The following is a 21,564-nucleotide window of genomic DNA, read 5'->3' on the forward strand; positions in this document are numbered from 1 at the left end:
AAAAGTACTTAACTCTGGACAGGCCAATTCTCCAAGAGCTGGGACTCTGCTCCCTCAAGCCTTCCCAAATATGAAAATGGACAAGGAATAACACCAAGGTTTGTGCTTGTGCAATGCCACCAAGTTCAACAGAATAACTCTGGTAAATGTTGCTCAGAGGTATGTTGTGGGGACCTGAAATAACATCTAACCATTGACTGTTCAAATGATTAAATAGATAAATACCTGACCTCCATTGCACAGGAAACAGGACTTGCCTGCATATTTTAGAAAATTAGATGTCACCTCAAAGACTGTCATTGAGGTGGTGAATCTTGCAGCTAATCCAGTGAGCTAAAGCACTCCCTTCTGCAGACCTGGCCTTGAGGCAGCAGGGAAGATTGTACACAGGCTCTCAAAAATTACATTCATGTGGAGTGAGAAAGAAAGAAAGAAGTGGAATTCCATGTCTAAATCACAAAGACAATGTATTTCTTAATTCTTTCCAAGGTCAAATAGCCTGAAATGAAATGAGCTATTTCTTGGAACTCAAGGGCTGGGCATTGTTAAGTCACTGGCTGCATGCACCCAAGAAATACAGATCTCATGTTTTTCAACACTAAGCAATTCCATCTGCTTAAAAACAGAGGCAAGAATTCTGACAGACACATTTTAACTGTTCCATTGGACCTACAGGTCAGTACAGTGCAATTAATGCACAAGAGTAGGGGGTTGTGTAGGGGTGTAAGGTGGAAAGCCACAATGCACACCTGGCTAGCAGGTAAAAGTCTGGAAATGGACTGTAAAGATGGAATATCTAATTTTCATGGTATGGCTGGGATGTATCTGGGTTATCTGGACAGTTTCATTATTAGGATTCCAGAGAAATCATTTCCCTTCCCATCAAATCCATTATTTATCAGCCTTCTCTACCCTTCTCAAGGGATTTTATTTTTTCCCCATGTTGCAGGCCAACCCACTACTCAAAATGAGCAATGAAAGTAAATTAAAACCATTTTGGAAATACACATTCTTGACTGGCCCCCAAATGGAGGAAGTTTGATAGCAAAGGGTCAATAATTCCTGAATGCTAAAGGGGCCATCACTTCAGCTCAGCAGAGGTTGAAGGATTTGGGGCTGGATTAAGCACAGGGACACTGTGTTATCTTGCAAGTATGAGCTCCTGGAGGAGGAATCACTGGGCTGCTTTGAACAAGGCAAAGGTTCTGTGCCTTCCTTCTCCCCTCACTTTTTTGTCTACTCTCAAATACTACAACACATTTAATTCCACAGCCTCAAACATGGATTTGTGCTGAAGCAGCTTCCACAATGCTGCTTTTGCTGTGAGCTGGCCCAAGCACATCCCTTTGCAAAGGTTTGAAAGGATGGTGGTTTTTCCACAGGGCCCATGTGGAGCATGTGCAGCTCCACAGGCAGGGTCCAGCTCTCAACAGTGACCTGCCACTGGCAGCAGGCCCTGCTCCCTGTGCCAGGGCAGAGCAGCTCTGGAACACACACATCCTGACCAGGGCACAGCCCAATATGGGAGATTCATGAAGGGAAGGCATTTCCAAAGAAGAAAGGTGTGAAGGAGAGTGGGGTTGGGAGAATGGATCTGTTGCCCCAGTTTCTTTCAGGGAGAAAGGGGAGCAGAGAACTGGAGTGTCAATTTGGACCAAAGCTAAGGAGGAGGGTGAGGGAGAATGATGCAGCTTGGCTCCCTCAGCTGTGCAGTACCAGGTGCCAGTGCAGAACAGATGCCAATGTGCACACTGGAATGAACAGTACATTGCACTTTCTTGCACAAAAAGACAGGAGAGGCAGGCCTTTGTCTCAGCCAACATGTAGATTTTTTATCTATCATTACTTGGGGAAAAAAAGGAAATCAGGGGGCTATTTTGTTTTAATTAAAAAAAAAAAAAAAACCTCAGGAGAACTTAGTGCTTTGCAATCTTTGGTGTAACAAATTTTGTGCTACCTTTTATATGAGAAAATAAGACCAGGATAAACCTACATGAGAAAACCTTTTGAACAGATAACTGTTTGAGGATCTGTCATGGTTAGCACAAAAAGAATTATTCTGTATTTACAAGGTGGTTGAAGCAGGACACGGCTCACCTTCAGAACGATGCAGGGATCGTCCGTCCGTATTGCTCCGGCTCTGCACATGGAAGTAAGGCTGCAACAACACAACAAGACACTGTCACCTACCATGGCTTGGGTGCACTCCAGCTGCTGCACATCTGTCCCAATGAAACATCCTCCTGTGTTTGATTTAAATACATCACAGCTTACTGGGCCTGGGCACACAGACTCCTCCAGGTGCACTTTCTGTCAGTTTGCAGCACAGGACCCCTGGCAGGATCACTGATCAATACACACAGCACACACTGCCACAAAGGGCACACCACCACCCTGCCTGAGCCCCACACCTTCTTGGTGTTTCTCATGGTCAGCTCCTCACAGCACCGACTCCTTCACAAAGCAGCCACTGACTCCAGCTCCCTTCTCACTCAGCCACCCCACTCTTTTACAGCATCTTCTTCTCATTGCTTACAGCTGTGGCCTGTTAAAGCCAGGCCTGCTCCTAATCTTTGATAATTGGCCCAGCTGCAGCACCTTAGGGGTAAGACTAATTTCTACACTACCTTTCTTATATTCTATCCCCTTACACACACCCAAAAGGAATAGCTTGCACTAAGCAAAGGTGCAACACACCCAGACCTTCCTCTAAGTACCTGCCCCTGGGTGTGCAGCCATGAACAGAGGAACACAGCTGTCTGAACACAGACACCCAGGCCCTGCCCCAGCCCAGGAGAGGTGGAATTGCTCTGCTGCCTGTCCACAGGCAAGGCTTTACACTGTGCAGGGACCAGCACGCCCTCACTAACAACGAACCCAGCCAAGGCTCTGACACTGCACCAAGCCAGCATTTGGTCCTTATTAGACAACAGCTCACAGTGGATATGACAACCACAAGGTCTCACACAGCATCAGACACATTCCAAGTTCTTTGTTATGTACTTGTAAAGTGCCCCAAACTACCAGAAATGCAAAATAGTTCACCCATCAAAGAAAGTGTTTTTCTTTGAAGTGGTTTTGTTTTTACCTGCTCTGCTAGAAGGCAGTGGAATGGAGCTGGAGGGGAACTGCTGTGCACCAGTTTCTCTTCTTTTAGCTTCTGAACTAACCACTGGAGTTGGGTTTTATCATATCACAGTGGAGGTTAAAAAATGTAACTGTATTTCAGTAAAGGTAACTTAAAACTAACATGCCTGGACCCTCAGTTGAGCAGGCTGAAGTACACAGGGTCAATCAGAACTGCTCAGCTAAGGAACAGCAATGTGCTCATATAACCATGGTGTGTTTCACCACATCCCTGAGCTCCTTCCAAGGGCTTCGAGTGAGTTTTTCACCTCAGAGGCAGCAACACTGATCCTCATTCTGAGTACACCCACAATCAGAACTCTCTTAATATATTATTTCTCAGAAAGTTAGAGCTAAGACTTGAATATTAGCACAGAGATCATGTGCTAAACTTTTACTGCTCAAGTCTTGCAGCTGACAGCAGGAAACTCTTTTTCATACCTGCAGTCAGGAGGAAAGCACTCATCCTGCAGCTGCCATTTAGTCTGGTGAGACCCTATTTGCCAGGCAAAGTAGCTCTACTTCAGCAATGAAAGAAAGTAATTTTTGACTTCAGGTAACATAGGCTTGGCTTAGCTGGAAGCAATTCTGGTGATTTTAGCAGGAAAGGTTACTGCTCCACTTGTAGCTGCAGAACACTCTCCCAAGGGGCATCCTGATCCTCCCTCTGTCCCAACACTGCTGCTCAAGGGAAGGATCTTTGCTCCATTTCAATCAAGAGGTATTACCCTGAATCTTCCAAGTCTACTTCAATTGTTGAGGGAAAAGAAAGGGAACTTCTTAAAGTAGTCTTGTATGCCAGTCCATATTCAATAGAAATTATAGAGAACATTCAGGAGGAAAAAACCCTCCTAGATCTGCATTCCAAAGAGTGTAATGACAAATCAGAGCAACTGCAGATTGACTGAAACTGGCACAGTAGGGGCGAAATCTAATTTACAAGCAGAAAAAATAATAATGACAATTTAAACCTACTATTCTCATTAAGAAAATGGAAGAGAGAGTCTGACTTGGAGGCAATCAGGTAGGAGATGGACCTACAGAGGAAAAAGCAGCAGGGCTTTGCAAACTCGGACTGCTGTAAAATTGAGAGCCCTAAAAAGGATGAGTGCCTGTGGACTAATTGGGAGAAATCCAATCTGAAATTGAAGACTGGTTTGTCTGGATTTCCCTGCAATTTTCTTTTGCTGCTTTTCACCACATCACTTTCTTTCATGCTTCAAAGATGAGCCAAAGTACTGCAATGCAACAGCAGAGGATGGCCCCCATTTCCTTCAATCAGCAAAGAACATCAGCAGACCTGGGAATGTCCATCTCAGAACAATCCCAACTCCAGCCTGTCTTTAAGACTTGTCAACTCCTTTATGTCTCAAGATTAGTAAAAAAATTGCTTTTAAGTATGTCATTCTCTATGTATTTTCTGACTTCTCAAAGAAACACATAAATCAATCAGAACTGAGACTGCTACAGTGCAAATAATTTAACTTGCCTTCTTCACTAAAAATTGCCTAACAAAACCAGTAAAACCAGACTGCTTGGGCCAATTGTGGTTGGAATTGAGGCTGGCAAGTCCCAAGACATACCACCTACATGGAGTGGGATTACCCAAGAACCCCCCTCATAGACATCCACATCACTGAAACTGCTTTCATGAATGAGTTGGGGCATCACAACCTGGCAGCATGAGAAGAGTCACAGATCCTTCCTACCCCACCTGTTCCTCATCCAGAATTAAGAGACTTGTACTGACACAAGTGGCTGTGAAATTGTTTGGTGAACTCAGAGAACTCATTGCTCCTTGTCAAAAAAAGCCATCAAAAACTAAAATAATAATCAAGCAACACATCAGTGACCAAACTCCTGAGTTAAACTTAATTTTAGTGGTTCATACCAATGGGTGACTTTATCTCTTGAACCCCCTGGAGTGATTAATTTCATTGCTATCAACACAAGAAAAGGAAAATGATCCTAAAGGGTGTCAATCCCAGCTTATGGAGTGAGCATAACCAGGGTGCTGCTATTACAGAACTGGGTCACATCTTGGCACTGGGTAGGAAGTCATTATGGATCTGCACACAAATGTGCCCACACCAGCAGGGAAAGCTGAAGTACAAAATTAATTAATAACATTAATTCTGCTGTATGAGCTCATGAAGCCTGAAGAACAATCTGTTTTATTTAAAACAGTTGGGTAGAGGGACTAACTCTGCTCTCCCATTATCTTGGTGTAGTCACCAACACAGCACAGCCACCAAGGATGACAGTTCAGAACTGTGCTCTGCCTGTTCAAAGCAAAACTTATCAAATCTAAGATACATCTGAAAACCCATATGGTTGAACACACATTCCTCACAAAACTGCTGCCCAGCAATATTCTTCCCTGCTTATGTAGCAAAGAGGGAAAGTTACATTATAAAATAGGGTGAGACCACTTGTTCAAGGATTCAGATAATGCAAACAATACCTTTAATTATTCCTAAGATTTTACATCCCATATTACTTTGAAACAAGGAAGAAGTTGAACAGTAAGGATTAAACTCCCTGCTATTTCCCCAGTTCCTGAAGACAATTACCATTTGGCTGACGTGAGCTGCATTTCAATGGGCTTGTCCCTTTGTAACATCTTCACAAAAATCTGTGGTAACAATTCTCCATCAACAGACACTGCAAAGAGAGAGAGCTCCAAGTCATTCTCATTCAGCCAGGCAAAAAGTGAGTGTGAAACCAGCAGGAGCAGCAGCATTGCACTCACCATTGACCAGAGTCATGGATACCTGGGGGTTCTCAAAGGCAAGAACTGAGAAGCATTTCAATGCCTGCATTCGGACCTGTGTAAAAACATAATATGAAATATCAACTCTGACTTCAAAGCAAAACTGGGCTACACAGCTGGATAGGCTTGTAGAAAACAATGTTATATAATCAACAAGAACTTGAGATGAAGAATCATGGCAGATGGAAACATCTAACTCACACCCTGATTTCTGTCATCTCCCTGTTGGAACTATCCTTCTGTAGGGTATGTGGCAAACTCTGAAGAAAACCAGCAAGGTTAAAACATGGGAACTAAACAGGAACTACTGGTCTTATTTGTAATACCTCACAAATGTGTAAAAAACAACAGAAGAATAGAAGAACACTATATAACAATGATACTTTTACTTTTCAGGACTCATAAGTAGATTAGAGAACCAGAAATATGTACCCTTGAGATTTCTATTTCAAATCCTTCAAAGGTGGGCTTAATAAAATGTCTAAAGAGAGCCACCCAACTGCAGTGATTCCAAACTAATCTTAGAACAAATGTACACCATAAGTTTTACTGCCATTACACAGCCTCAGGTACACCTAGGTGAAAAGGATGGACAAATTTCTTCATCTTGGCTCCTCCTTCTTCAGCCCAAAGTTTTGATTTAATCAATGTTTCATGGCTGCCTAGTTCCTGAAATCTTTATAACTTCTTTTTTGCCACAGGGAAGATAACCATTATCACCTTCCCAGAGCACAGAACCCAGATCAGTTCAGGTATTAGTCTTTGACTTGGCCTTATACAGCTGCACATGTTTAAACTGTGTTCTTGTCTTCACAAGTGGAAGGACTGGGAAGGAGCTGACCCTCCTGGCCACCAAGTTACAGGTAAAGTGTGATGTCCTCTGAGGTGATGGTCCAGGATGGACTTCCAAAACACAACAGAGAAGGGAGCAGAGACTCAGGAATTCAGGGAGCACAACACACAGGCAGCTGGTGGCCCCCACACATTCCACACCCATGTATTTTTACAGGTAGGACTTCCTTTTCAGGACAGGCCACACTTGCTTCTCTTCAGCTTAACTTCTTATTCTCATTTATTGTTCAACAAATTGACCACTTGAGTTGCCAAGTTCCTGTTCTTCTTTGGAGCAATGCTAAGCAGCCCTGTTTTCATTACTGCTGCTTTAACTTTACAGTACAATAGCTCTGGTTTTGACAGAAATGGCAAGTAAAAGCAACTGTTATTCTACAAATACACATCATACCTGTTTATAGCTTTGGTTCACAGCACAGACATGGTTTTGATAATCTCCATTTGAATTCTTTTCATAAACACATGTTAAACAGAGTAGATGAAATGCCTTACTTTGTAGGAGGTGGAGACCAGCAGATGTGCAATGTTCTGAACAGCTCCATGGTTAAATAAGATTGTCTGGTGATCTGGACCCTTCAAAGGAAACATAACACAGAGTTTTTTAAGACAACATGCAAGAGATTTCCCCTGTCTGCAATTTATTGTTAAATATTTAAGATACATTTCCTAACATTTACTTTGTAATCAGCTGGCATAACAATTTTACTTTTTTATATATATAAGCAACTTCAACTTGTATTTTTATAGCATTTGCTCTTTTATGGTAATCATTTCCACTCCTTCGATAGGCAATGACATCAGCTCTCACAAATGAAGAAACATGGATAGAGAACTTCTGTTTTTGCTCTTCCTACTGGAAACAACTGAAAGCTCCTGATTTTCTCTACAAATCACATAAAATACCAGCAGTCACTAATGTCTTCCTCACTGTTAATATTAAGCATTTTCAACAATTCTAACTGCAGAAGGGAAGGGATGTCTTCTAAAACTGGTTCCAGACAGAGTGACAGTCCTTTGAGAAGAAATTCACATTTTCCCCCAATTTTTTGTTATATATTGTTTTTGTTTCAAGCATGTTTGGCCATAAATCCAGCCAGCCATCACCTATTACTGACTTCAAGATCTAAGTTGGTAATGGCTGACATGTCAGTATTTTTTCCAAAACAGCCTTTGGAATTAAACACAAATACTAAATTTTGCAGGAGAAAGGTCTAAGAACTTCTGTAGCATGACAAAGCTTGATGAGGTTGAAAAAACAACATGAAATCTCAACACTTGCAGCCCTCAGCAGTCTCCTGCCAAAGTTGGTTTTGATTTGCAAATCTCTCTTTAAAAGTAGGTTCATAGCTCTGGTCATCTCTGCATTAAGCACAGGCTATGTACATTTAAATTCAGCTTACAGGATGCCACAGCATTTATCATCCCTCCATGCATCTCCTTGACTAATCTGCAAGTGAAGAAAGTCTCTTCACTCCTTAATCTCTAGTTCAAACCTGGCTGAGTAAATGGCACTCTTACACTCTGGTAGGCATCTATGACACATTATCTTCAAATCTGAGATACAGCTGAAATCAGATTCCTCTCACAGTCAAAAGAACATTTTTAGAGTATCTCTTACCTCTAAGAAAAAAGCATAAAATTACTTTCAGATGTAACATATCTGGTGCTTTAAGAGATGCTTCAGCTGCTACTGCCACCAAGAGCTTTCTACCAAAAAATGCAATTAAAACAGCATGGTTGAAGGAGGAAAACCACTTACATTGGCACACAGAAGTGGCTGAGGCAATGAGTTAAAGCCGCAGCTATGCCAGTGGTGGAGCTGAAGAACAGATATTGAAATATGTGAAAAAATGAGTGAGTTTAAAGTAGAAGAAATCATACTGCCCTAGATTTAGTAATTCCCAAGTATTAGTGACTCCTCCATGGGATGCAGGTGGCAGATTCTGTGCAAGCAGGACAGATGCCTGTACAGAGGTGACACCTGGGTGTATCTGAGTTGCACAAGTGGAAACATTTTGTCTGTACACATGGTGTTTGCACCAACCAGCACAACCAGGGAAGCACTAATCCATAAAGAGGGACAGCTGCAAATATGAAGGTGAAAACTTGAGAATATGATGAAGCATTTCCAAGCAGTTCAGGACCCAGTTTAACAGCAAGGCTGCCTGGTTTTGTTCCACCTTGGGTACAGAGTTCCACTCCTCTGACAATGACCTTGTTCTCCAAATACAAATGACTGACATATTTCAGGAATAAACATCACTTCTTGCACAATTGTCCATCATGAAATGCCAATTTTCAAGGAAACATTAGGGTAACACAACGTAACAACTCATTCCACAATGACAAGCAGGTACCTAAGTGCCTTTGTCCCTTGGGCAGGGATCCAGCAGCAGCCTAAGGTCACCCAACAAAAGAAGGCCTGGAGGAAGCTGCCTTGATTACAGGCTTTATCCTGGACCCTTCCTAAAACAAGAAATTCTACCTGCTCACACCACTTGCTCTAAAAACAAATGAACTGAAACAGAGAGACTCTTAAAAAGTTAATTTTGACTTGCACTTTCACATCCCAGGTACATCAGCCTGATTTCAGTTTACTCATTTGCTTCTATGTTGATAGAATCCTGGCTCTGTATGCTAAGAACTGCATCTGCTCCCCTGTAAATCAACACTTCCCTTGCTCAGGATGGCTCTTCTCCAGGGCAAGGCTCCCCCCCATTGATTTTAACTCTGAATGTGCAGGGAGAAGCAGCAAAAGCAGAAAGCAGCAGCAATATGCTAGGAACCCAAATGAGGGACTTCCTAGCTCTAGAGAACTGGTCTGAGCTTTCCAGGGAAAGGGAAGAGGACAAGGCAGAAACCTGAGAAACCAACAAAAATGCTGGAAAAGCAGAGAAAGAAATGGCTACAGATGTGAGCTGAGAACAGTGCAGGGACAGGAGCTGTGATAAGTCACTGTTAGTTCAATTAATACATCTACTATGATGAGGAAAAAGAGAAATAAAAGCATCAATGCCTCTTAGAACATATGCTAAGCCTTACCTAAATACAAAGGTTTATTTATAGCAACTTATTGCTTCAGGGGAAAAAGTAAGAAAGGTTCTCCCTCTCAAAGCCTTTTGGAGGAAGATGGAGTCGTCATTTAAATGCAGTGAATGCTGAAACTTTCAGTATATATATATAATTTTTTTTAATTATAAGAATGTACTTTGCCTCTTCATTGAAGTGAGAAAATCCCCTGCAAATGTATCTTCATTGTATTAGGTGCATTTTGCTCTGTCTGAAAATACAATCACTGACATTATAAACCTGAAACCCCAAAGCTAAACAAAACAGAAGGGGACATTTCAGATTTTTGCTGAACAGCTGCATTTGCTTGAGCAAGAGAATGAGTTCTTGATCAATTTAACATTTGTGATGATCTGTTTACTCAACCTCAAATATTTTTCTTTGTTATGCAGCTGTTTATTCTGCAAATGCAACCATTTCCTCACACTCATACCCATTACCCTGTCTTTCTTGTGCAGCCTGGTTTCTCTCTGTTTACACAGCCAATAACTTCTTTCCAAAAACCTGATTTTTTCCAGACATTCACTTTAAAATTTGAGAGAGATTTGGGGTTGGAGGAGGCACTCAAAATGGAATTGTGAGTTCAGAAGACCTTCCTCATCTGTGAAGTGACTGTGCATTTGCACTGTAACCAACATTTCAGAAATGCAAGCCACCAGGAATTGCTGGAGCTGCAAGGAAATAACTCCTTTGGAAAAAGATGACAATAATTGTTTTCTGTTCTCTCTCAGCCAACAGAGTTTATATTCCCAGAGCCAACTCCTGATTGTATAAACCAACTCTTTTACCATCCCATAATTAGCCCTGGGTTATTTTTCTTGTAGGCCAACATGGCCTCATTTTTCACCTGTTCAAACTCCTCAGCCTGTTAAGGAGACTTTCAAGGGCCACTTAAACAGGAGGTGCCTCACTGCTCCATTTTCGTTCCTTAAATACCAAATTTTTTTCCACTATTAGGTATATATGTGAACTTCCATGGTCCAGTGTAGGGTTTTGTCTTCATGTTTTCTTTAAAGAGTTCCCTAAATATTAGCAGAGTTCTATCTTTATATCCCACTAAATGGACAATTTTCAATTCTCAGTTTCACAAAGGAGAGGGAATGCAAAGGGATGAGTGTACATAAGTAACAGTCAAGGCAGAAGAACACAGATACTCAACAAAGGAACAATTCACAGTTCCAGAGGACTCATTGTAAGTGATAAGGTAGAATGATATTTTTCAAGGTAAATACTTATAAACTCATAAACTTAGGAACTTTCTCATTTGTTAATACACAATCTGTGATTCTTTAAACTGTTACTAAAAAGGGAAGATGCTGTAAAAAGCTCATTTCCTACCCTGAATTATTTTGATACAGTTATTGTATAACTCACTGGTACAGTAACTCCCCAAAAACTGCAACAATAAAAATCAGTGCTGTGGGGAAACTTGGAATGGGGGAAGGGAAAGACAAAAAACTATGTTTGGGGTGGGGTTGCAGCTGGTTTTAAATCAGTTTTCTCATATCAACAGAATTGCATTACATAGCAGGAATGAACATGTATCTGGATGAACCTGTAGGTGATACAGCTCAGCTGAGAACAGCATTTCTTTTCCTCTCAACCAACAGCACCTCTTAGAGAACGGTCCCTGTGTTTAAAACAGGTGAAAGCAGCTGCACAACCTCTGCAAAGCGATGCTCACACTATCCTCAGACCTTCAGAGGAAAACCAGAAGTGTTCCAAGATTTATAGTGTTTAAAGTGAAGACTGATGCTTGCCCAGACTGCTGGCTTTGTTTAGCAGCCAAAGCCTATAAACCCCCCATAACTGCATCTTTTCTTGTACTGCAGAGCAGCATCTATCCACCCCAATAAATCTGTACCAAATGCAGAGCAGTACTAGCTCAGTCATTACTGGCTCAAAATTCCTGCCACAAAAGGCAGCACACACACAGTTCTTGCAGGCCACAAACACAAGTTGCATGGAGAACATGAATTGTCTTTCTTACTTTGCAGCAGTGGGAGAAGATCTGACATATGTATTCTTGTGTGTATGGAGACCTACTGAGCAGTGCCATGAGGTGGGAGATAACTGTACCATCCTGCAAACAAGGAGAAAAGAAGAGAGTGTTAACACTGGATTTCAGCACAGCTTCTCTGCAGTTTGTTACTTAAAGGAGCACTCCTGATTCTGCACTCAGTGTTCTTCCTTCCACCAAAACTTTTATGGATACAGAACAAGATCATTAAAAGCAGTTCATTAAAAGCTGAAGGCACAAGTGACAGTTCTGAGCCAAATCCCCATGGAAAATAAATCAAAGGTCAGTGCAATTGGAAAAAATAGGAATAACAGGAATAAGACTTCTGCAATTTACCCCCACAACATTTGGGACAAAACCAATAAAAGAATGGGGGGGGGGGAACATACCAAAATCAAACATGGCCACTGACAGGGATTAGTCCAGGAGCTGCCTTGGTGCTGTCTTCCCACCAATGTGGCAGACTCAGCTCTTGTCCCAGCTGAGTCCAAGGGAGCAGGGAGGGGACACTAAAATGTGCCCATCCTGGACAGGCCACAGTCCCCTGGAACTGACTCATCATGTCCTTTGTCTGGCAGTCAAACACACACTATAGACACTGCCAGTGTGTGTGACACTGGTGACAGAGAATCCCAAATAAATCAGCAAAAGAAAACCTTTACACTTCAGTGGGAGGTTCCCTAAGCCAAGGCAGGGGGTTGCAATGAGATGATCTTTAAAACTTTTCCATGATTCTGTGGCAAGTTCTCTTCTTCAAAGACATCCAGTTATTTATCTCTGTGGTAAGGTCCAAAACCATAATGTTCAAAAGCTTTCAGTTACTTTTGCCAGCACATTTTAGTGGCAGGAACTATGGTTATATTAAAAGAAACAATGGGTATTTTAGTTTGGAAAGGGATAAACTAAATTACTTCCATGAGATAAAGGGAGCTGAGCAAAGGGAAAGATTGAATGAGCCTTCCTTTCCAAAACACATGTGCTATATTGGCCCAAAAAATCTAAATCAGACTCTGTTTTACCTGCACAATGATGAATTACAACCCTCTGATTTAGAGAGAGGTGAATTGAAATTAGAGCAAAACTTTCCTGCACCTCAGCTCCAGTGAGAGCACTGAAAGCAGCAGCAGCCTGACTGCTCAGTGACTGTATCTTCACACAGACACCCTGGTTATGAGAAGTTTTACTTTCCAACTACCTGGGAAATTTCCCACCACTTTTTAGTATTGTCAAAATAAACATGTGCCAGTCTCCCCTGTTTGCAAAGATATTTGAGATTATACAAAGCTTTGCAGTATTTATTTAATATCTTTTACTTATGTATATACACAATTATCATACTTATTTTAGGAAGCTTTGCTGCTGACAATCCAGCCCTCCTATTCTCTACAGAAAACAATAGGACAAGAGAGCCAAGAAACACACTGAGCATAAACTCAGCTTGTTTCTACTGCTTGTTTCTCACCAACTGGAAAGGATCAACATGCAACAGCCTCATTTGGCATCTCAGCATTCTACAGAGAGAAAGTTACTTATAAATTACTTTCTCCCAGGTACACCAGCCATATATCCATGGTCATTTCATGTTTATGTGCATAGGAAGACCAAGGGACTACCTATTTCAAGCAACGTTTTCAGGGTTTGGCCAACAGCAGCTCCATCTGATCTGCCTTTACACAGAGCCCAGAGGCAAACTTGAGAACCCAAAGGCCAGCAAGGGACTGGTTTGCTTGCAGTGCAATAGGGGACATTGAATCCCAGAATGGTCAGGCTGGAAGAGCCCAACAGCCCCCTGGTCCCACCTCCCTGCTCCAGCAGGGCCATCCCAGAGCACAGGGCACAGCACTCCAAGCTGGAACACCTACAGTGATGGAGACCCCACACCCTCTCTGGGCTGCCTGTTCCCAACCTCCCTGAGGGAAAGCAACACCAACTGAGAACACATCCAGGATTCCTCTGTCTTTTACTGCATTTGACCCATTAAAACAGATTCTTGTCCTTCTCTGCAGATCTTCAGCAGCTGAAGGCATCAAGCCCCATCAGGTTCAACACAACATCACAATCAGAGCTAAGAGGCTGCTCAGTTACAAAGTTCCCCTGAGACACAACCATTGAGAAGCCAGGAGGAAAGGGAGACAGAAGAAAGACACCAGGATTCACAGGCGGAAATGCTTTAACAAAGGAGCTTCAAATTGTAAGATGCAAGACCTGCAATCTCCTGCAGGGAAATCCCTGGCTATGAAACATGAATTATTTCAAAGGATTCAAACTGCAACTATTAAAGCAGCACATCTTTGAATAAAATAATTATTCAGTAAACTCTTTTAATCCACACAGATGAATGTGCAACATCTCTCCATCTCTATCTAACAGCAGGGAAGGAACCAACAAACACTTATTTCACATCCTCACCAGTGACATCCTTGTGCAATGGTCCATTTCACCTAAAAATCCAACAGCATTGATCACAGGAGTATTGATCACAGGAGTATTGATCACAGGAGTATTCCAGCTGCAGTTTATAGATTGGAGATTTTTGGTAAAGGTCTAAAATGGACAGAAATTGAACCTCAAACTGTTGGGAAGCTCTACAAGAGAGCTACAGAAATGGGAATGAAATGGCACATGGTGTTTTCTGTTTTACTGACCAGTGTGGCACCATGATCCAGTGCCTCCATGATCCATGATCCTCCCCCTGGAGGGGAAGGTTTCCATATTGGATGATGAAAACCATTTAGCATTTATAAGACAGGACTGTTCTGCCACCAGATATTGTGGCAGGGTACTTGTGGTGCTACTGTTACTCCAACAATGTCACTGTACATATGATATAAGAGTTAATGAATCCTTGTAAACAACACAGTGACAGTCACCTGAAATTCTGCCAATACACAAAAATGTGTATTATTAGATAATCTGGACTATACATTTAAGAAGCAACTCTTATAGACATTTTTTATACACTTTCTCATTATGTTCCATCAAATCTGAAGTGTTGTGAGTATGAAAAGATTAAAGAACTCTTGGAAAGTTCCAAGAGGGCTTCATTAATGTGTTTTTAAGAAAATTGTTCGTTCTACTCTACAATTTTGCTAAAATATCCAACTTGTAAAATAATTTTGGCATGTTGGTCAGAGAAGAACCTAGAAAGAACTAAGGGATGTGTGGACATAAGTGACTTCCAACTAAATGCAAACAGTGATTAGGTGTCAATGTGAGGCTACATAATTTCACTTTTCTTCACTATTGGTATCTAAGTAACAAAGACTCTTCCTAGCAACCCTAGTGAGATTGAGTCTACACTCATTAGCTACAGTTAAAACAATGAGATTAACAAATGCATTAAAATGTTGTCTGCTAACAAAGTAGCTCCAGGCAATTTAGGACAAATACATCTATATCATATATATTGTAACAAAATTATTGTCCATACAAACAGAACTCAGAGAGAATTAACAGTTATACCTCCCTGCTTGGATCCAAATACTCAATTTCTTCATACTCCTTTTTACATAAAATTTGTAAAGACCTATTCTTAAAACATTTCTTTTTAATTGAGGGTTGCTCTTCTTTTTCCCCAAGTCAGAGAACTGAAATGCTTGTATCCACCCAAATAATTTGAATTCAAGCTCTATAAGCTAAAACTGGTTCTTTTACAACTCTCATTTTTAGGAAGCAGCTTGGACTGAAGAACATTCAGCCTTGCTTCTGGCTCAGCCACCACAAACAGCCAGAAGGAAAGAAGGAATAAGGCATGAGAGGCTGACCCAGATTCCTGCCTTAGGAACTGTGGCTCACTGAGCTGTGGTGGAGCACGTGCACACTTGGCAGTGCAGGCTCATTGCTCATTAAACACCTGCTTATTAATCACTCTAAGATATCCTGATCCTCTCAGGTGTGCCTCCTCCCTTTACCAAGCCTGGCCAATACCAGGTGACGTCAGGTTTTTCATCCCAAACCTGCCCAGGAAGCAGGAATGCCTTTCACTCATCATTTCTAAAGACTGAGACTTCTCAAACTGATTCCTCACTCTCTCTACAGACAGAGTCTCATCCTGCTGCAGTGCCTTCACTCTCCAAACTCCTCTAAGGACAGGACTCCCAGCAGGGAATGCACCTCCTCCTGCAAGGCCAGCACTGCAGCCACAGACAGCAAGCTCCCACTGGAATTGTATCTGGGTCCCACTGAGGATGGAAAATAGAATCACAACTGAGAACATCTGTCAGGAAATATGCAGAATGCTTTCACGGGCTGGAAACATTTTCTGCCATTCCTTTGTTATCAATAAGGTATCAGGAGTTGAAGTAACAGAAACTTGGTCAAACTGGATCTGTCTTAGTGCTTCCATCTACTCAGCAAGCCAAAACACACCCAGCTATGGTGAACTGGCTGGTTTGCATGCACAACAATCTTGGAATTTAAAGAAGTCTGAACATATGTCTGCACCTCAACAGATCTCTCCCCCTGAGCTCCATGTCATCCCTCATTTCCAAGTGCAGCATGGTCACCAAAATGGTCTCAGCACCAAAGCCTGCATGCTGCCTGTGCAGGAGGCCTCCATTAACAAGGATTCCTCTGGCACTGCAGGTCTGGATATAATTTGCTGTCACAGCTCAGCATCAGACCCTAAAAGCCTGCTCTTTCTGAGAGCTCAGCGTTCATCCAGCTCAATGGATGGATCTGCACATTTTCTCAGTACAAACCCTAGGTTTCTACAGGAAACTGCCCAAATGTTTCCAACTCTGAAGAACTATTTTATCCTTGGAACTGAACAGAATTAATCACACAAAACTGGCAGCAGTTTATCCTTCAGGCGTCTGTCCATAAGGAAAGGCTCAAGAGGAAAGGTGCAGTTCTGACACCCAGCACTTCTGCTGGGAGAAATATTCCCAATACTGTGGGTGATGTGCACCTGTTACAAACAGAAAGGGATGTTTTAAGCTGTATTCTTTAAAGCACTTGTATATCCTGGATTTTAACTGAGAGGTCTTCTGAAACCTCTAGAATGACTGCAACACTCTTGGAGATGTTAAGCTAACTCCCAACACCTTGTCTTGGAAACAGTCCTGCCCAAAGTTTGAGAGAGAGCATCCTCTCTCCGCAGTCAAATCATGAAAAATTCTGGGAAAGTTTCCATGTTAGACACAACTCAAGATCCAACTTTCCAGAAGCTTTTTCCAGAACTGCTGGGCTGGAATGAAAAGCCATTGACAAACTTGGTCTCCTACCTTTCAAAACAGGACCTGAAAAGGGCAGAACTTGAGAGACCTTCAAGTGCTGCAGCTGCACAGAGATGGTGACAGTCTCCTGGAGCTGCTGGGACCAGAAACAAAGAGGGAGCAGGGTGGCTAAATGGGAACTTGGAATTCTTCCTCATGTTCTCACTGTTGGAATGTCTACCATGAAGTGTTCATTAGGCCCATAATTACTCCTTTAATTGCAAAGCCAATGTCTCAATTGCTGCCTTGTGAAACACAGCTTGCAGCAGTGTGGGCTGGGTTGTACCTTCCAAGAGATAAGAAAAGCATCTTATCAAAGGATCTGTATTCAGCTCTTTTCAGAGCATGGCTTTGGGTATTCCCACAAGAGAAGGGAAAAAAAGGATTTGCAGAAATAGGACTTTAAGTATAATCATAAAATACTTTACTTTGAGGTGTCTAACTGGAATGGGAAATGGCAAAATGGGTTTTACAGGTGAACAAAGGAGCAAGGACCCCTCACTAAATGATCATTTCCTGTAGTTATGGTTAATTCCAGGACATCCCATTTGCCTGAAGAAGGACTGGGGGAGCAGTTGATGTCATTGCAGTGCAGCTGAGAAAGCAAAGCATGAAACACCAAATCCAGGCCTCAGGCATATTGTTCCCATGGCAGTGGTTATTTCCATGCTAATGCTGGCTCCTTCCCATTTCTGTCCATTTTTCTACCCCTTCCTCTCCCTTCAACACATCAAACCCTCCAGACAGAGAGCAATTAAAAGTCCCTATTGAGCACTGATGCCCAGGAAGAGATATGGATTGTTAATGGAGTCATCTTAAACTCCTCTCTGCATGCTGAGGGCAGGAAGCAGATGCCTCTGCACTTATCAACTCTTAGAGGCTGATTTGGGGGAATCTGGGAGCATGGAGTGAAGCCAAAGAAAGACACAAAGAGGAAGCCCTTGGATCACTCTGGAGAGGTGCCTTTGGTGTTCACACATACAATATGCATTGAGATTTTCTATGCTAAACAATCACCAAACACCTGGAAAAAAAGGCAGTGAACAGTGGAGGACAAAGCTGGCTGATTGTCTGTAGACACTAAATGCAAGCTGACTTGCTGAGATGGACTAGCTGGCAGATGAAATTCAGAATAGGTGTATGGTAAGATTGAGTCCATAGAAAACAAGTTTCCTACCTGTGTCTGAAATGAAAATGTAAAAATTCATTGGAAAAATGAATAGAGAACAAAACAGTTATTGCAGCAGTGCATAACAAAGAGACAAAAGATAATGAAGAAAATCTGTTGACTATTAACAGCCAAACTGTAGAGAAAGTAAGACATGAGAGGCCAGCTGTGCCCTTCTCTGTAAGCATCAAGACTTCCTCAGCAAACAACAGCTCCCAGTGAGTGGGACCAGAGTGGTTCTCATTGTGGGTGCCCAGTTACCCTGAGAAGCTGGAGCTGCCCTGTGACCTCCCCCAGACTGAGGCAATGCTCCATTTTCCAAGCAGGAAGAGATTGCTGGACCACTACAGCTTTCATTCCATGGCTCACCTTACACCAGGACAAGGGAAGCTGCTGAACTCTCCTTGCCCCTCCTTCCCAATAAGAGGCAGTGCCTGGGTTTGGGCAAACCCCAGAGACAGCAGTGCCTTCAGAGAGGGCTCTGCCCAGTCACCAACAGCCCTGCTGGCACATCTCCAGGACAAACTCAGGACTACAGCAAGTGGAGAGGCACATTTTCTATCCTCCTGTCACTTAAATGCAAATCACACATATACCAGCTAAGAGCAGAGACATTTTAGAGGTGAAGCTTTTCCACTGGAAGTACAAAAACTGAGAAAGTCCTCTCTTCAGCTGGAGAGGGAGGACTGGATAAAACTAACTTTCAGAAAGTAACTGTTGCCACTTTAGCTCTGATAATAGGACCTCTAAATACCATTCAGAGACAGTTTTTCCTCCTTAAGACTGCACCCAAGTCTGGACATGTAGGTATTCTCTTTATCAGTGGGCTATGCTGGTGACCAGCTGATATCACACCAGCCATAAATGTTAGAGATGCCAAATGCCTTAAAGGCAGGTGAGAAGTGCTAATGCTGTTGGCTCAAACAAGGCCTTATTACTACTCCAGACAACAAGATTTTTCACTCCCACCCTCTCCACAGCCTTTAAAAAGACATAATAATCTGCTTACAACTTACTGTGTACAGCAGATCCTCTGGAGTTACAGGGCTGATGAAAATGGTGCGCAGACATCGCAGGCAAGCTTCAATAAACTTCAAATCTGGCGAGAGCAATCCTGTAAAAATGGGCACATCAAGCATTCAGTGTCAGTATCTGTTCATTTCAGTACTTTAGGAACATTTACTGACACAGATCCATTAAGGGAGGGTACCTTGCAATAAGGCTGGGATAATATGGCAGTCTAGGAGGGATTTGACATTGTTCTCTGTCCCCATGGCAAGGCTGCCCAGGACCACTGCACATTCTGTTCTCAGCTCTGTGCTTGAGGTCTCTTGCTGGAGTAAATACAGCAACCTGCAAACACAAGTATTTTTAGAGGAAAATTCATATGGAAGAGAAAATTTCAGTCTAAAAGAAAATAATCTGAATTCTGCTATGTAAAGAGGATGAAAACCTTAATAGAAAGATGAAGACTGAGCAAGAGAGTAGAGTAACACTTCATTCACAACCTTTTCACACTGTGTGTTCCTACACAACTTTTACTTGGTGTAGAAAAAAACCAAGCAAAAAAATCAATTGCTACAATCTCTTTCTTAAAAAGGTACTGTCACAGTACTGACATCCAGGATGGGCCTTTCAGGATAACAGGGAGATCCCAAATTTCAGTTAAAGGAAATGAGTTTGCAGTTTGAGGCTGGTGGAAAGGGAACCTTAACACCATTGTGGGGATGGTTATCTTTGGCAGTGATTTCTTCTGGGTCACAACTGCAAAGTAACTCCATCACCAAGAGCAAGCATGGGGTGGGCTGAGGGTAATCTGAGTTCAGAACACTGAGAAATGATCACATAAACAAAGCAAGCCCAGGAAAGTTGTATGTGCAGAAAGGCAGCTGCATTGGAGCTAAACAGGATCACTGCAAGCCTAAAGCACATCTTGCCAATAGTGTCATTTGGGTCCCAATCAATTTGGATTCTTTCTACAGTATCAAGAAGCAAAATACATCATCAGTGGTATGCAAAATCATCACTAAGAAAAAACAGCGCTCCCTCAATCCTGTGGAATCAGGTAACTTTGCACTACTATTACTTCTTTACAGACACATGATTTTTTTTTCTCTGCCCTCTAGACCAAGTAATAACAAGAAACAAAAGCTTCTGTGGTGATGTACAAACATAGTGAGAGATCCTGGCTAAAATTCATCCTGGAAAAGAAGAGAATATTGAGTTCCTGTGTGGAAAGCACAATCTCATCTACTGTTCTAACCCTGGCTGACTCCTCTGCTGTATGTGTTGGTAAATATTGATCTAATTACTAATTAAAACATGACAGTAGCAATAACCTTTTTAAAAATAGCTTTCAATAACCTAGAGGCCAATTTAGAAATTCAGCAATGCAAGAGTATTTCTTTCCATTTTCACTAGAAAGTCATGAAGACCTGCTCTGTGTCTTCCCTGTACAGACCACACCAATGGCCTTCTCTCATTATCAGGGCCTTGAACAAATAACCTGTTGTTTGTATGCAGAAATGTTCAGTCACAGAACAACTGAATCATTAAAGTTGGAAAAGTCCTCTCAGATCATCAAGTCCAACCATTAACCCAGCACTGCCAAGGCCACCACTGCCCCATGTCCCCAGATGCCACATCCACACAACTTTTAAATCCCTGCAGGGATGGGGACTCCACCACCAGTGCCCCAGGCAGCTGTGCCAGGGCTGGGCAAGCTTTTCCAGGAGGAATTTTCCCAACCTGAACCTTCCTGGCACAGCTTGAGGCTGTTCCCTCTCCTCCTGTCCCTGTTCCCTGGGAGGGACCACCCCCAGCTGTCCCCTCCTGTCAGGAGCTGTGCAGAGCCACAAGGTCCCCCCCGAGCCTCCTTTGCTCCAGGCTGAGCCCCTTTCCAGCTCCCTCAGCCTCTCCTGGTGCTCCAGCCCCTTCCCCAGCTCCGTTCCCTTCCCTGGACACGCTCCAACCCCTCAATATCATGTCCTAAAAAGACTTCTTTCCCCAAAAGGATTTTTAAAAAATTCAAAAGCACATTAAATTCTGAAGGCTTTTCTCTTCCAAGGAAAGTAATTGCTATTTTCTTTCCCATTAACACCCCACAAGTGGGACAAATGTTACAGTTCTGCTTCTCTTAAAGAGCAAAAATTAAACACATCAACTACAATCTCAAGTCTAACATGCTTAAAATAGAAAGCCTTACCTAAAGTTTATAATTAGTGAAGATCAAAATTTAAGTTCCCATTTTGCATACAATAAGTTTCTGAAATACTAATAATATCCTTTTCTACATCTTTAAAATAACTCTGAGGTTCAGATCAGGTGTTCCACAGAGTTA

At 42.3% G+C, this 21,564-nt stretch overlaps 1 protein-coding gene across 5 annotated transcripts in view; it reads right to left on the reverse strand.

Annotated features, from left to right (window-relative positions):
- The window catches only part of ARMC8 (armadillo repeat containing 8), a 61,547-nt gene that overhangs the window by 15,557 nt on the left and 24,426 nt on the right, over positions 1-21,564 (reverse strand). For 4 of the 5 annotated variants that reach the window (XM_064720590.1, XM_064720587.1, XM_064720592.1 and 1 more), the window contains 8 exons: positions 19,435-19,577; positions 19,241-19,338; positions 11,811-11,903; positions 8,511-8,570; positions 7,244-7,324; positions 5,879-5,954; positions 5,700-5,790; positions 2,098-2,158 (listed from right to left, as the gene is read on the reverse strand). In XM_064720590.1, coding sequence (XP_064576660.1) covers positions 2,098-2,158; positions 5,700-5,790; positions 5,879-5,954; positions 7,244-7,324; positions 8,511-8,570; positions 11,811-11,903; positions 19,241-19,338; positions 19,435-19,577 — 703 coding nt within the window. The remainder of the gene's footprint in view (positions 1-2,097; positions 2,159-5,699; positions 5,791-5,878; positions 5,955-7,243; positions 7,325-8,510; positions 8,571-11,810; positions 11,904-19,240; positions 19,339-19,434; positions 19,578-21,564) is intronic. The other variant, XM_064720589.1, reaches the window with a different exon arrangement.

The sequence above is a fragment of the Zonotrichia leucophrys genome, chromosome 9 (genome assembly GCF_028769735.1).
Source record: "Zonotrichia leucophrys gambelii isolate GWCS_2022_RI chromosome 9, RI_Zleu_2.0, whole genome shotgun sequence".
Lineage (NCBI taxonomy): Eukaryota > Metazoa > Chordata > Aves > Passeriformes > Passerellidae > Zonotrichia > Zonotrichia leucophrys.